Source organism: Oncorhynchus keta, chromosome 35, assembly GCF_023373465.1.
Source record: "Oncorhynchus keta strain PuntledgeMale-10-30-2019 chromosome 35, Oket_V2, whole genome shotgun sequence".
Taxonomy (NCBI): Eukaryota; Metazoa; Chordata; class Actinopteri; order Salmoniformes; family Salmonidae; genus Oncorhynchus; species Oncorhynchus keta.
The window spans coordinates 68,582,115-68,595,966 of NC_068455.1; the positions used below are offsets into that span (position 1 = coordinate 68,582,115).

The 13,852-nt window shown below is 45.9% G+C and overlaps 1 protein-coding gene and 1 long non-coding RNA gene across 17 annotated transcripts in view; one reads left to right on the forward strand and one right to left on the reverse strand.

Annotated features, from left to right (window-relative positions):
* The window catches only part of LOC118369185 (phosphofurin acidic cluster sorting protein 1-like), a 118,086-nt gene extending 108,199 nt beyond the window's left edge, over positions 1 to 9,887 (forward strand). For both annotated transcript variants that reach the window (XM_052497437.1, XM_052497438.1), the window contains exons 14-24: positions 1,353 to 1,457; positions 1,593 to 1,699; positions 2,108 to 2,262; positions 2,392 to 2,502; positions 2,609 to 2,711; positions 2,808 to 2,850; positions 2,988 to 3,030; positions 4,681 to 4,822; positions 5,612 to 5,850; positions 6,123 to 6,242; positions 6,680 to 9,887. In XM_052497437.1, the coding sequence (XP_052353397.1) occupies positions 1,353 to 1,457; positions 1,593 to 1,699; positions 2,108 to 2,262; positions 2,392 to 2,502; positions 2,609 to 2,711; positions 2,808 to 2,850; positions 2,988 to 3,030; positions 4,681 to 4,822; positions 5,612 to 5,850; positions 6,123 to 6,242; positions 6,680 to 6,798 (1,287 nt within the window). In that variant the 3' untranslated portion in view covers positions 6,799 to 9,887. The remainder of the gene's footprint in view (positions 1 to 1,352; positions 1,458 to 1,592; positions 1,700 to 2,107; positions 2,263 to 2,391; positions 2,503 to 2,608; positions 2,712 to 2,807; positions 2,851 to 2,987; positions 3,031 to 4,680; positions 4,823 to 5,611; positions 5,851 to 6,122; positions 6,243 to 6,679) is intronic.
* Positions 9,213 to 13,852, reverse strand: LOC127916123 (uncharacterized). Of its 15 annotated transcripts, XR_008093469.1 has the most exons (12): positions 13,608 to 13,757; positions 13,132 to 13,153; positions 12,211 to 12,254; positions 11,980 to 12,067; positions 11,389 to 11,542; positions 11,132 to 11,197; positions 10,724 to 10,921; positions 10,346 to 10,499; positions 10,184 to 10,249; positions 10,030 to 10,117; positions 9,474 to 9,561; positions 9,213 to 9,319 (listed from the first exon to the last, which is right to left on the reverse strand). It is a non-coding gene; the product is annotated as an uncharacterized LOC127916123 (long non-coding RNA). The 15 variants fall into 15 exon arrangements; XR_008093463.1 differs by lacking the exons at positions 9,213 to 9,319; positions 9,474 to 9,561; positions 10,030 to 10,117; positions 10,184 to 10,249; positions 13,132 to 13,153 and adding an exon at positions 9,712 to 9,869 and having other exon boundaries at positions 10,368 to 10,499; positions 12,211 to 12,232; positions 13,718 to 13,852; XR_008093461.1 differs by lacking the exons at positions 9,213 to 9,319; positions 9,474 to 9,561; positions 10,030 to 10,117; positions 10,184 to 10,249; positions 13,132 to 13,153 and adding an exon at positions 9,712 to 9,869 and having other exon boundaries at positions 10,368 to 10,499; positions 13,696 to 13,816.

Below are 13,852 nucleotides of genomic sequence, written 5' to 3' on the forward strand. Positions count from 1 at the left end.
ATATATAAAACACAGCACATTATATATAAAACACTGCACATTATATATAAAACACAGCACATTATATATAAAACACTGCACATTATATAAAACACTGCACATTATATATAAAACACAGCACATTATATATATAAAACACTGCACATGATATAAAACACAGCACATTATATATGAAACACAGCACATTATGTATAAAACACAGCACATGATATAAAACACTGCACATGATATAAAACACTGCACATTATATAAAACACTGCACATTATATAAAACACAGCACATTATATATAAAACACTGCACATTATATATAAAACACTGCACATTATATAAAACACAGCACATTATATATAAAACACTGCACATTATATAAAACACTGCACATGATATAAAACACAGCACATTATATATGAAACACAGCACATTATATATAAAACACAGCACATTATATATAAAACACAGCACATGATATAAAACACTGCACATGATATAAAACACTGCACATTATATATAAAACACTGCACATTATATAAAACACAGCACATTATATATAAAACACTGCACATTATATAAAACACTGCACATTATATATAAAACACTGCACATTATATATAAAACACTGCACATTATATAAAACACAGCACATTATATATAAAACACTGCACATTATATAAAACACTGCACATGATATAAAACACAGCACATTATATATAAAACACTGCACATTATATAAAACACTGCACATTATATATAAAACACTGCACATTATATATAAAACACTGCACATTATATAAAACACAGCACATTATATATAAAACACTGCACATTATATAAAACACTGCACATTATACGCCAAGAAACAAAGCTTGTCTCTCTTCCTCTTGATCATAAATGTACCCATGACGGCGTGAAGAAATGATGTATGTTTTTATGAGTCATCTAATAAGAAACTGTTCCACTTCATGTTTGTGTGGGTGTGTGTTTGTGTGCGTGCTGTGTGTGTGGGTGCGTGCTGTGTGTTTCTGGGTGCATGCTGTGTGTTTGTGTGCGTGCTGTGTGTGTGGGTGCGTGCTGTGTGTGTGTGCTGTGTGTGTGGTGCGTGCGTGCTGTGCGTGCTGTGTTGGTGCGTGCTGTGTGTTTGTGTGTGCGTGCTGTGTGTGGGTGCGTGCTGTGCGTGTGGGTGCATGCTATGCGTGTGGGTGCGTGCTGTGTGTTTGTGTGCATGCTGTGTGTGTGTGTTTGGGTGCGTGCTGTGTTTGTGTGCGTGCGTGCTGTGGGTGCGTGCGTGCTGTGTGTTTGGGTGCGTGCTGTGTGGGTGCGTGCTGTGTGTTTGTGTGCGTGCTGTGGGTGTAGGTCCTGAGGAAGGCGGTGTATGATCAGCTAAACCATGTCCTGCTGTCTGACTCTTCTCTTCCTGAGAGTCTCATCCTGGTCAATGGCACCGACTGGCAGGGCCAGGTAACAACTATGTAGAAGTGTGCATGTTGCAGCAGAACAAACGTGTATGTTGCTGCAGTTCCCTAAGTGTGTGTGTGTGTGTGTGTGTGTGTGTGTGTGTGTGTGTGTGTGTGTGTGTGTGTGTGTGTGTTCCAGTACGTGGTAGAGCAGCTGCAGGTACAGAGGCACCCGGTGGTGTGTACGTGTTCAGGAGCTGAGATCCAGGCGGTGCTTTCTGCTGTCCTCACACGCATCCAGAAGTTGTGAGTCTCACACACACACACACACGGACGCACACCCAAAGTTGTGAGTCTGTCGGATCTAACACGTTTTGTATGATCTGTTAATCTGTCTGTCTGTGAAATATTTAGAGCTCACAGTCACAGACAATATTCAGTTGATTCTCTTCGCTCATTTATTCCACTGTCGCTATCTTTGCTTTTCACTCCTTCCTGCATCCTTTCTTTTTATCCTCTCTCTCTCTCCGCTTCTCTGCCCCCATCTCTCTCTCTTTATCTTCCTCTTTCTTTCCTGCTTCTCTCCCTCTCTTCTTCTTCTCTGTTTTCCTCTCTCTCCCTCCATCCCTCTGCACTCTGTATTGATGAAGTCCTGAGTTAAGGCTGTAAGACGTCAGTGATTATCTTTAACCATCTCCCCTCTCTCCCTCTCAGTTGTAACTGTAACTCGTCCATGCCCAGGCCAGTCAAGGTGGCAGTGGTGGGCAGTCAGAGCTACCTCAGTGCCATCCTGCAGTTCTTCGTCACCCAGCTGGCCAGCAAGACCTCTGATTGGCTCAGCCACCTGAGGTTCCTGGTGGTGCCCCTGGGTGAGACAAACAACATGGCCGTCGGTATCCATGATGACCGGCGTGGCGATGGGTTGTTGATGTATGAAAGAGTTGTTGTCATCAAGCTGATCACTAAAATAGAACCCTTTCTCTCTCTCTCTCTCATAGGCTGTCATCCTGTTGCTAAGCACCTGGGTGCCCTAGACAACCGTTACAGCTCTGCATTCTTAGATGGGGCGTGGGGAGACGTGTTCATCCACTCTGAACCCCCACAGAAAGGTAAACACATACTGGATCTGGATACATAACGTTAGCACACAGGGCCTGACCTCTCACCAGTGACCTCTAACCCTTTGACCTGTCTTCCTGTTTCCCTGCACTGTAGTCCAGTTGGACGTGGCAGGTAGGATCTCTCAGTACATAAGTGGCGCCACAGTCACACACCAGCTGCCCATCGCTGAGGCCATGCTTACCTGTAAACACAGGACGTGAGTGGTAACACACACGCACACACACACACACACCTTAACCAGAAGATGGTATTTCATTAAAACCCATAAAACATTCTCTCTCTCTCTCTCCAGGCACGATGAAGATTCCTACCAGAAGTTCATTCCCTTCATTGGGGTATGTGTACAAACAAAACGTCTAGTTCTCTCTGTGGCCTCTTCCATAGAGCTACCCTTGAGTTTCTATAGGAACATGAGGTGTTTTTCCTGATGTTTCCTGATGTTGCAGTAACAGGATGTTGTCATGTCTCTCAGGTGGTGAAGGTTGGTCTGATTGAGCATGGTCCATCCTCTACTGGTAGGTGGTTTAAAAAGCAATCAAGACATTCACTTTGTTACCTCTAAGATATATCTTCCAAAAAGCATGCCTATTTTATGACATCTACATTACTGGTCAAAAGTTTGAGAACGTCTACTCATTCAAGGGTTTTTCTTTATTTTTTACAATTTTCTACATTGTAGAATAAGAGTGAAGACATCAAAACTATGAAATAACACATGAAAATCATGTAGTAACCAAAAAAGTGTTAAACAAATCAAAATATATTTGAGATTCTTCAAATAGCCACCCTTTGGCTTGATGACAGCTTTGCACACTCTTGTGGATTCTCTCAACCAGCTTAATGAGGTAGTCACCTGGAATGGATTTCAATTAACAGGTGTGCCTTCTTAAAAGTTAATTTGTGGAATTTCTTTCCTTCTTTATGCGTTTGAGCCAGTCAGTTGTGTTGTGACAAGGTAGGGGTGGTATACAGACCCGGTCCATATTATGGCAAGAACTTCTCAAATAAGCAAAGAGAAACGACAGTCCATCATTACTTTAAGACATGAAGGTCAGTCAATCCGGAAAATTTTGAGAACTTTGAAAGTTCCTTCAAGTGCAGTCACAAAAACCATCAAGTGCTGTGATGAAGCTGGCTCTCATGAGGACCGCCACAGGTAAGGAAGACCCAGAGTTACCTCTGCTGCAGAGGATCAGTTCATTAGAGTTACAAGCCTCAGAAATTGCAGCCCAAATAAATGCTACACAGAGATCAAGGAAGAGACACATCTCAACATCAACTGTTCACAGGAGACAGCGTGAATCAGGCCTTCATGGTCGAATTGCTGCAAAGAAACCACTACTAAAGGACACTAATAAGAAGAAGAGACTTGCTTGGGCCAAGAAACACGGTCAATGGACGTTTGACCGGTGGAAATGTGAGATTTTTGGTTCCAACCGCTGTGTCTTTGTGAGACCTGGTGTGGTTGAACAGATGATCTCTGTATGTGTATTTCCCACTGTGAAGCATGGAGGAGGAGGTGTTATGGGGTGGGGGTGCTTTGCTGGTGACACTGTGATTTATTTAGTATTCAAGGCACACTTAACCAGCATGGCTAACACAGCATTCTGCAGCGATACACCATCCCTTCTGGTTTGGGCTTAGAGGGCCTATGACTCAACATACCTCCAGTCTGTGTAAGAGCTATTTTACCAAGAAGGAGAGTGATGGAGTGCTGCATCAGATGACCCGGCCTCCACAATCACCGGACCTCAACCTAATTGAGATGGTTTGAGATGAGTTGGACCGCAGAGTGAAGGGAAAGCAGCTAACAAGTGCTCAACATATGTGGGAAGTCCTTCAAGACTGTTGGAAAAGCATTCTAGGTGAAGCTGGTATGCTCGAATGCCAAGAGTGTGCAAAGCTGGCATCAAGGCAACAGATTTGAAGAATCTAAAATATATTTGAATTTTTTTTAACACTTTTTTTGGTTACTACATGATTCCATATGTGTTATTTCATAGTTTTGATGTATTCACTATTATTCTACAATGTAGAAAATAGTAAAAAAATAAAGAAAAACCCTTGAATGAGTAGATGTTCTAAACCTTTTTACCGGTAGTGTATATATACTTATTTTGAAACAAATAATAACATTTATCTCACCATCATCTATTCTTGCCTAGGAGACACAGAAGAGTGTGTGGCAGTGAGCCTTGCTGTTCCCTCTACATCCCCTCCCTCCCACAGCTCTCCCGCTGGGCTGATCAAAGAGGCTGCCACTCCCCCCTCCTCTCCCTCCATGGGCAGTGTTCAGGCAGTACAGGGGTAGGTCTGCAACCCCTGGCATGGCTGTCGTATTTTATTTCTTATTAGAGGATCATTCCAGTTGCTACGTCTTCTCTTCTCTTTCTGGGCAATCATGAATGGGTCATATAAGTGCCAGAGAGTGTTTGGACACATATTTTATGTCTAAGAGAGAAAAAGAGAGAAAGGGATGGAGAGAGAGAGACAGAGTTAGTGAGGGAGGAAAAAAGAGAGAGAGAGGGATGGAGAAAGAGTTAGAAAGGGAGAGGGGGGGATGGAGAGAGAGACAAAGAGTTAGAGAGGGAGGTAAAAAGAGAGAGGGATAGAGAAAGAGTTAGAAAGAGAGAGAGGGGGATGGAGAGAGAGACAAAGAGTTAGAGAGGGAGGTAAAAAGAGAGAGAGAGAGAAATATTCCCAACAGTCCCTTTTCTCCTCAAAACAGATCAGATGATTCGTCTCAGGTTCATTCTGTCCCCTTCTTGTCTGTCCTGCTGAAAGTCAAGTCTGACCACAGATAAAAACAAACACAGCAACATCGGCAGGTGTTATAGCCCATCATTGTGATGGGGTTTGGTGCTGTAACAGACACTACTGTCCTCTGTGGCGTGACCTGACTCAGGGTCAGGGTTGATGCGCTGTTTGACATGTATGCCCCTGAATCCATAACCTGCTCTGTCACTAAATACCCCATACCTAAACAACACAGCCTTTTGGCATTTTTAACTAAGAATCTCCATCATTTCCCCTTTCCTGCATTGTACCCTAACCCCCACCTTTTCCTGTCTCCGGCCCCACCCCTTCCTGTTCCAGGAGCCCCAGTATGCCTCATGGTGTGGACACCATCGGGCTGCAGGTGGACTACTGGCTGGCGTCGCTGGCGGAGAAGCGACGTGACGGGGAACGGCGTGACACGGGCGGTAAGAACACCCTGAAGAGTGCCTTCAGGTCCCTGCAGGTCAGCAGGCTACCAGGAGGGGGCATCAGTGAGACCCAGGCCCAGGTCAGCACCATGGCCATGACGGTGGTCACCAAGGAGAAGAACAAGAAGGGTAAAGAGTTTTAGAATATAATTTATTTTATAATACACAGGCAAAGTCATTCAGCATTACAACAGTTTTTAATACGGAGACAGGAGGTGGAATGTATACATGCCCTCTAGTTGTGGTTTTCTTTCTTCCATGCATTGAATTGTATTGTTATGAAGATTGACTCTCTTCCCCCCTCTCTCTCTCTCTCTCTCTCTCTCTGTCACTCTCTCTCTCTCTCTCTCTCTCTCTCTCTCTCTCTCTCTCTCTCTCGATGTCACTCTCGTTCTCTGTAGTTCCCACCATCTTCCTGGGTAAGAAACCGAAGGAGAAGGACGTAGACTCTAAGAGCCAGGTCATCGAGGCCATCAGCAGACTCATCTGTTCTGCCAAGCAGCATCATACCATGTTGAAAGGTACAGCAACATAACACAGGGAGGGAGGGGGAGGGAGGGAGGGAGGGAGGGAGGGAGGGATGATCCAGTGAAGGTGTACTGTAGAGGAATCTCTGAAAATAGGTGGAGGAGGAAGAGAAACGGGGTACGGGTGGAGTGAGGCCAGGGTGAGGGGAACATGATTTATTGGGGATGTTGTAGGAAAGAGGAAATGGAGAATGGGCTGTGTTAATGGACCTCTTAAGTGTCTCTAAGAGTGTGTCAGAAATAGCATCTTATTCCCTGTACAGGGCCCATTGGGCTCTGGTCAAAAGTAGTGCACTATATAGGGAATAGCCCTGGTCAAAAGTAGTGTACTATATAGGGAATAGGGTGCCAATTTGGACACAGCCCCAAGTGTTCTCTGTCTGAACAACAGCCATACTTATCTGTGTCTCCTTCCCTGTGTGTCCCTGCAGTGTCCATAGACGGAGTGGAGTGGAACGACGTCAAGTTCTTCCAACTGGCCGCCCAGTGGCCCACGCACGTCAAGTACTTCCCTGTTGGACTGTTTGGTTACAGCAAACCCCCCTCCTAGGGTCCTTTACCCCTCCCCCTTGGCCCCCTTGCCTCAGCCAGTCCCGTCCCACCTACGCACACAGACCCCGCCTCTCAGAACGCCATGGCACTTGTATTGGTCAGCCACGATGGAGGGTTTTTTCTATATGTGTTTTATTTCTCTATAAGGAGGGAGGGATGGAGGGAAGGGGTGGAGCGCTACTTGTCACTTTAATGAATTAAAATGTCCCTCTCTCCCAGTGTGGTGTGTGTATGAGGGGAACACAGCACAAGATAACTAACTGCCGTTCAACTAACCGTAACGATGAGGTGCAACCCCACCAATAACTCCCATTATGAACCCTTGACCCCTGACCCTTTAACCCTGACCAGGTCTCTTATCACATCGAACCTGCCAACGGTCAATCCGTGCTCTAACCCAGGCCTGCATGCTGTAAACTCCACCACCCACGTGCCAGTTATAACAAGAACATCATATTGTGTTAACAGTAATGACATGGTTATTATGGGGTATGGAGGGGAACTGTGCATGACAAATGGAACAGACAACACCTACAGTAGCAATGCTTTTCCTGCTCCCTAAATACAAGAAAAAGCTTTTTTCTCACCAATGATATACGTTGACATGATATGAAGAGTAAAAAATGGAAATGTTCCGCTTTGATGTTGTAACAACATTGTAACTTTCTTTGAACAGCACAGTCCAGTCCAGTCCTCCAAATTCAGAGCTCACTGTTTGTCCAAACTCTACTGCTGTCTGTAAGGCTTGTCCCTTTATCAATCAGTTATTGTGGTCGGCATTGTTCTCTTGATTTTATTAAATGACGATGTGTTCTAAGCAACACACCAATCCTCTTGGCATCTAAAATGAACGCTGACCAGTCGTGAGTAACTTAGCGCTGGGTCACCTGTAGCCCTAACCCCACCTGTGCACTGTAAAGTATTATGACCAATGTCAAGTATTACAATGCCATTGTGTCCAATTTAGCTGTTATTATTATGATTTTCATGGTAACTTGGAGGTAGGAGGTTCCTCAGCAGTGACGTCAACATCTCGTGTAACTAACTCAATATCTGTCCCTGTTCTCTTTTTTTTTGTGTGGGGGGGGGGCTCTTACAAAGGAAGGGTTTTGCACCAAGGCCTTCAAACTCACTGAGAATGAATACACAGCTATGCATGTTCCACAAATAAGTCTGAATGATAGCATGCAAAGATTTCGCAGTACGAGGATGCATTTCCAACAGTCATTGGAGATATCCCCTGAACTTCATTTGAATGCAGACAATATTCATTGATTGCGTCTTCGTTTATTTGATCTCACTGTCGTCAGAAGCTTCATTATTTAAGAACACTCCATTTTTGGAAGTTTTAAACCTATTTTATCAGTGAATGTCTCGTTTAATTCGAGAGAGAAAAAAACTGCTGGCAGGAGAGATAGCGGACTGTTAATTTACAAATGAAACACTTTTTATAGGCCAGAACCAGCTGTTACTTCACTAGAGCATTTTCTGTTGTTCTTTGAACACAAACGCACCATAATAATCTCTCTCCAAACTCCATAGTCAGTTGACCTTGTAACTTTGTAGCCTGTGAGCTTGGATACTTTGTGCAACTTCCCTTGTGAGTACCAAAGAGAGATATATGACCAGGGCAGTGGCACTATTCAAAGCAGACCATCAAACTCTGCTGCTCTTATTACGTGTCACACTGCCCACCAGCCACGGGCTTAGACCCAGACACATATCTTCATCTGGACTTGGACCCATCTTTTAACTGACTGTATCTATGTATGTTATGTACGTGGTTGTATCTATGATGTGTAGATGTGTCTCCTTAACCACAGATCTAGGATCAGATTACCCTGCCCTCCAGTTCTAACCATAACCATGAGGGGGAGTTAAAACTACCTGACCCTGAATCAGTCGTTATGGGCGACATCTACTGCCAGAGCTCCAACTGCTCTTTGCCTTGTAGCGTGTTATTAGCATAATAAGGAGTGTAAGATATGATTCTGAACTGCTTTCTTTTCATAGGGGAATCGTAAGTATTCAACGAACGGGACAGACAAAAAAAAATAACTGCCAAAAATGTCTGTTACATGGATATAACAGCCAAGCTGACGAGAGGGTGTAGATATAGGTGTAGATATAGGTGTTCAGTGTTTTTGGTGACCAAAACAAAACTTTAAATCGTGATTCTTGTTCCAAAATAATGTATTTCAATGTTAGAAAAAGATGATGTTACCATGAAACATTCCACTGTTTTACTCTGCCTCTCCCCCTGTTCACAGTTCAGTCCCTGTCTTTCACCGGTCTCACCGTTTACATGTTTGTTGTTTTTCCTACCTTCTCTAGGCCTATTCTTCCTGTGTGACTGTCGTCTCTAACTTGACCTGCTGTGTGTTAACCTGTGTCTCTAGCTGTACTGACCTGTGTCTCTAGCTTTACTGACCTGTGTCTCTAGCTGTACTGACCTGTGTCTCTAGCTTTACTGACCTGTGTCTCTAGCTGTACTGACCTGTGTCTCTAGCTGTACTGACCTGTGTCTCTAGCTGTACTGACCTGTGTCTCTAGCTGTACTGACCTGTGTCTCTAGCTGTACTGACCTGTGTCTCTAGCTGTACTGACCTGTGTCTCTAGCTGTACTGACCTGTGTCTCTAGCTGTACTGACCTGTGTCTCTAGCTTTACTGACCTGTGTCTCTAGCTGTACTGACCTGTGTCTCTAGCTGTACTGACCTGTGTCTCTAGCTTTACTGACCTGTGTCTCTAGCTGTACTGACCTGTGTCTCTAGCTGTACTGACCTGTGTCTCTAGCTGTACTGACCTGTGTCTCTAGCTGTACTGACCTGTGTCTCTAGCTGTACTGACCTGTGTCTCTAGCTGTACTGACCTGTGTCTCTAGCTGTACTGACCTGTGTCTCTAGCTGTACTGACCTGTGTCTCTAGCTGTACTGACCTGTGTCTCTAGCTGTACTGACCTGTGTCTCTAGCTGTACTGACCTGTGTCTCTAGCTGTACTGACCTGTGTCTCTAGCTGTACTGACCTGTGTCTCTAGCTGTACTGACCTGTGTCTCTAGCTTTACTGACCTGTGTCTCTAGCTGTACTGACCTGTGTCTCTACCTGTGTCTCTAGCTGTACTGACCTGTGTCTCTAGCTGTACTGACCTGTGTCTCTAGCTGTACTGACCTGTGTCTCTAGCTGACCTGTGTCTCTAGCTGTACTGACTGTGTCTCTAGCTGTACTGACCTGTGTCTCTAGCTGTACTGACCTGTGTCTCTAGCTGTACTGACCTGTGTCTCTAGCTGTACTGACCTGTGTCTCTAGTTGTACTGACCTGTGTCTCTAGCTGTACTGACCTGTGTCTCTAGCTGTACTGACCTGTGTCTCTAGCTGTACTGACCTGTGTCTCTAGCTGTACTGACCTGTGTCTCTAGCTGTACTGACCTGTGTCTCTAGCTTTACTGACCTGTGTCTCTAGCTGTACTGCTGTACTGACCTGTGTCTCTAGCTGTACTGACCTGTGTCTCTAGCTGTACTGACCTGTGTCTCTAGCTGTACTGACCTGTGTCTCTAGCTGTACTGACCTGTGTCTCTAGCTGTACTGACCTGTGTCTCTAGCTTTACTGACCTGTGTCTCTAGCTGTACTGACCTGTGTCTCTAGCTGTACTGACCTGTGTCTCTAGCTGTACTGACCTGTGTCTCTAGCTGTACTGACCTGTGTCTCTAGCTGTACTGACCTGTGTCTCTAGCTGTACTGACCTGTGTCTCTAGCTGTACTGACCTGTGTCTCTACTGACCTGTGTCTCTAGCTGACCTGTGTCTCTAGCTGTACTGACCTGTGTCTCTAGCTGTACTGACCTGTGTCTCTAGCTGTACTGACCTGTGTCTCTAGCTGTACTGACCTGTGTCTCTAGCTTACTGACCTGTGTCTCTACTGACCTGTGTCTCTAGCTGTACTGACCTGTGTCTCTAGCTTTACTGACCTGTGTCTCTAGCTGTACTGACCTGTGTCTCTAGCTGTACTGACCTGTGTCTCTAGCTTTACTGACCTGTGTCTCTAGCTGTACTGACCTGTGTCTCTAGCTGTACTGACCTGTGTCTCTAGCTGTACTGACCTGTGTCTCTAGCTGTACTGACCTGTGTCTCTAGCTGTACTGACCTGTGTCTCTAGCTGTACCTGTGTCTCTGTGTACTGACCTGTGTCTCTAGCTGTACTGACCTGTGTCTCTAGCTGTACTGACCTGTGTCTCTAGCTGTACTGACCTGTGTCTCTAGCTGTACTGACCTGTGTCTCTAGCTGTACTGACCTGTGTCTCTAGCTGTAGCTGTGTCTCTAGCTGTACTGACCTGTGTCTCTAGCTGTACTGACCTGTGTCTCTAGCTGTACTGACCTGTGTCTCTAGCTTTACTGACCTGTGTCTCTAGCTGTACTGACCTGTGTCTCTAGCTGTACTGACCTGTGTCTGCTGTACTGACCTGTGTCTCTAGCTGTACTGACCTGTGTCTCTAGCTGTACTGACCTGTGTCTCTAGCTGTACTGACCTGTGTCTCTAGCTGTACTGACCTGTGTCTCTAGCTGTAGCTGTGTCTCTAGCTGTACTGACCTGTGTCTCTAGCTGTACTGACCTGTGTCTCTAGCTGTACTGACCTGTGTCTCTAGCTTTACTGACCTGTGTCTCTAGCTGTACTGACCTGTGTCTCTAGCTGTACTGACCTGTGTCTCTAGCTGTACTGACCTGTGTCTCTAGCTGTACTGACCTGTGTCTCTAGCTGTCTCTAGCTGACCTGTGTCTCTAGCTGTACTGACCTGTGTCTCTAGCTGTACTGACCTGTGTCTCTAGCTGTACTGACCTGTGTCTCTAGCTGTACTGACCTGTGTCTCTAGCTTTACTGACCTGTGTCTCTAGCTGTACTGACCTGTGTCTCTAGCTGTACTGACCTGTGTCTCTAGCTGTACTGACCTGTGTCTCTAGCTGTACTGACCTGTGTCTCTAGCTGTACTGACCTGTGTCTCTAGCTGTACTGACCTGTCTCTAGCTGTACTGACCTGTGTCTCTAGCTGTACTGACCTGTGTCTCTAGCTGTACTGACCTGTGTCTCTAGCTGACCTGTGTCTCTAGCTGTACTGACCTGTGTCTCTAGCTGTACTGACCTGTGTCTCTAGCTGTACTGACTGTGTCTCTAGCTGTACTGACCTGTGTCTCTAGCTTTACTGACCTGTGTCTCTAGCTGTACTGACCTGTGTCTCTAGCTGTACTGACCTGTGTCTCTAGCTGTACTGACCTGTGTCTCTAGCTGTACTGACCTGTGTCTCTAGCTGTACTGACCTGTGTCTCTAGCTGTACTGACCTGTGTCTCTAGCTGTACTGACCTGTGTCTCTAGCTGTACTGACCTGTGTCTCTAGCTGACCTGTGTCTCTACTGACCTGTGTCTCTAGCTTTACTGACCTGTGTCTCTAGCTGTACTGACCTGTGTCTCTAGCTGTACTGACCTGTGTCTCTAGCTGTACTGACCTAGCTGTACTGACCTGTGTCTCTAGCTGTACTGACCTGTGTCTCTAGCTGTACTGACCTGTGTCTCTGTAGCTGTACTGACCTGTGTCTCTAGCTGTACTGACCTGTGTCTCTAGCTGTACTGACCTGTGTCTCTAGCTGTACTGACCTGTGTCTCTAGCTGTACTGACCTGTGTCTCTAGCTGTACTGACCTGTGTCTCTAGCTGTACTGACCTGTGTCTCTAGCTGTACTGACCTGTGTCTCTAGCTGTACTGACCTGTGTCTCTAGCTGTACTGACCTGTGTCTCTAGCTGTACTGACCTGTGTCTCTAGCTGTACTGACCTGTGTCTCTAGCTCTAGCTACTGACCTGTGTCTCTAGCTGTACTGACCTGTGTCTCTAGCTGTACTGACCTGTGTCTCTAGCTGTACTGACCTGTGTCTCTAGCTGTACTGACCTGTGTCTCTAGCTGACCTGTGTCTCTAGCTGACTGACCTGTGTCTCTAGCTGTACTGACCTGTGTCTCTAGCTGTACTGACCTGTGTCTCTAGCTGTACTGACCTGTGTCTCTAGCTGTACTGACCTGTGTCTCTAGCTGTACTGACCTGTGTCTCTAGCTGTACTGACCTGTGTCTCTAGCTGTACTGACCTGTGTCTCTAGCTGTACTGACCTGTGTCTCTAGCTGTACTGACCTGTGTCTCTAGCTGTACTGACCTGTGTCTCTAGCTGTACTGACCTGTGTCTCTAGCTGTACTGACCTGTGTCTCTAGCTGTACTGACCTGTGTCTCTAGCTGTACTGACCTGTGTCTCTAGCTGTACTGACCTGTGTCTCTAGCTGTCTCTAGCTGACCTGTGTCTCTAGCTTTACTGACCTGTGTCTCTAGCTGTACTGACCTGTGTCTCTAGCTGTTGACCTGACCTGTGTCTCTAGCTGTACTGACCTGTGTCTCTAGCTGTACTGACCTGTGTCTCTAGCTGTACTGACCTGTGTCTCTAGACCTGTGTCTCTAGCTGACCTGTGTCTCTAGCTGTACTGACCTGTGTCTCTAGCTGTACTGACCTGTGTCTCTAGCTGTACTGACCTGTGTCTCTAGCTGTACTGACCTGTGTCTCTGTAGCTGTACTGACCTGTGTCTCTAGCTGTACTGACCTGTGTCTCTAGCTGTACTGACCTGTGTCTCTAGCTGTACTGACCTGTGTCTCTAGCTGTACTGACCTGTGTCTCTAGCTGTACTGACCTGTGTCTCTAGCTGTACTGACCTGTGTCTCTAGCTGTACTGACCTGTGTCTCTAGCTGTACTGACCTGTGTCTCTAGCTGTACTGACCTGTGTCTCTAGCTGTACTGACCTGTGTCTCTAGCTTTACTGACCTGTGTCTCTAGCTGTACTGACCTGTGTCTCTAGCTTTACTGACCTGTGTCTCTAGCTGTACTGACCTGTGTCTCTAGCTGTACTGACCTGTGTCTCTAGCTGTACTGACCTGTGGTTGCTGTGATGGTCTTCATGACTAACGTATAGGGACAGGGTTGTGACTAAAGGGAGTATAGTCTACGACCGGAAGTTACTTTTCG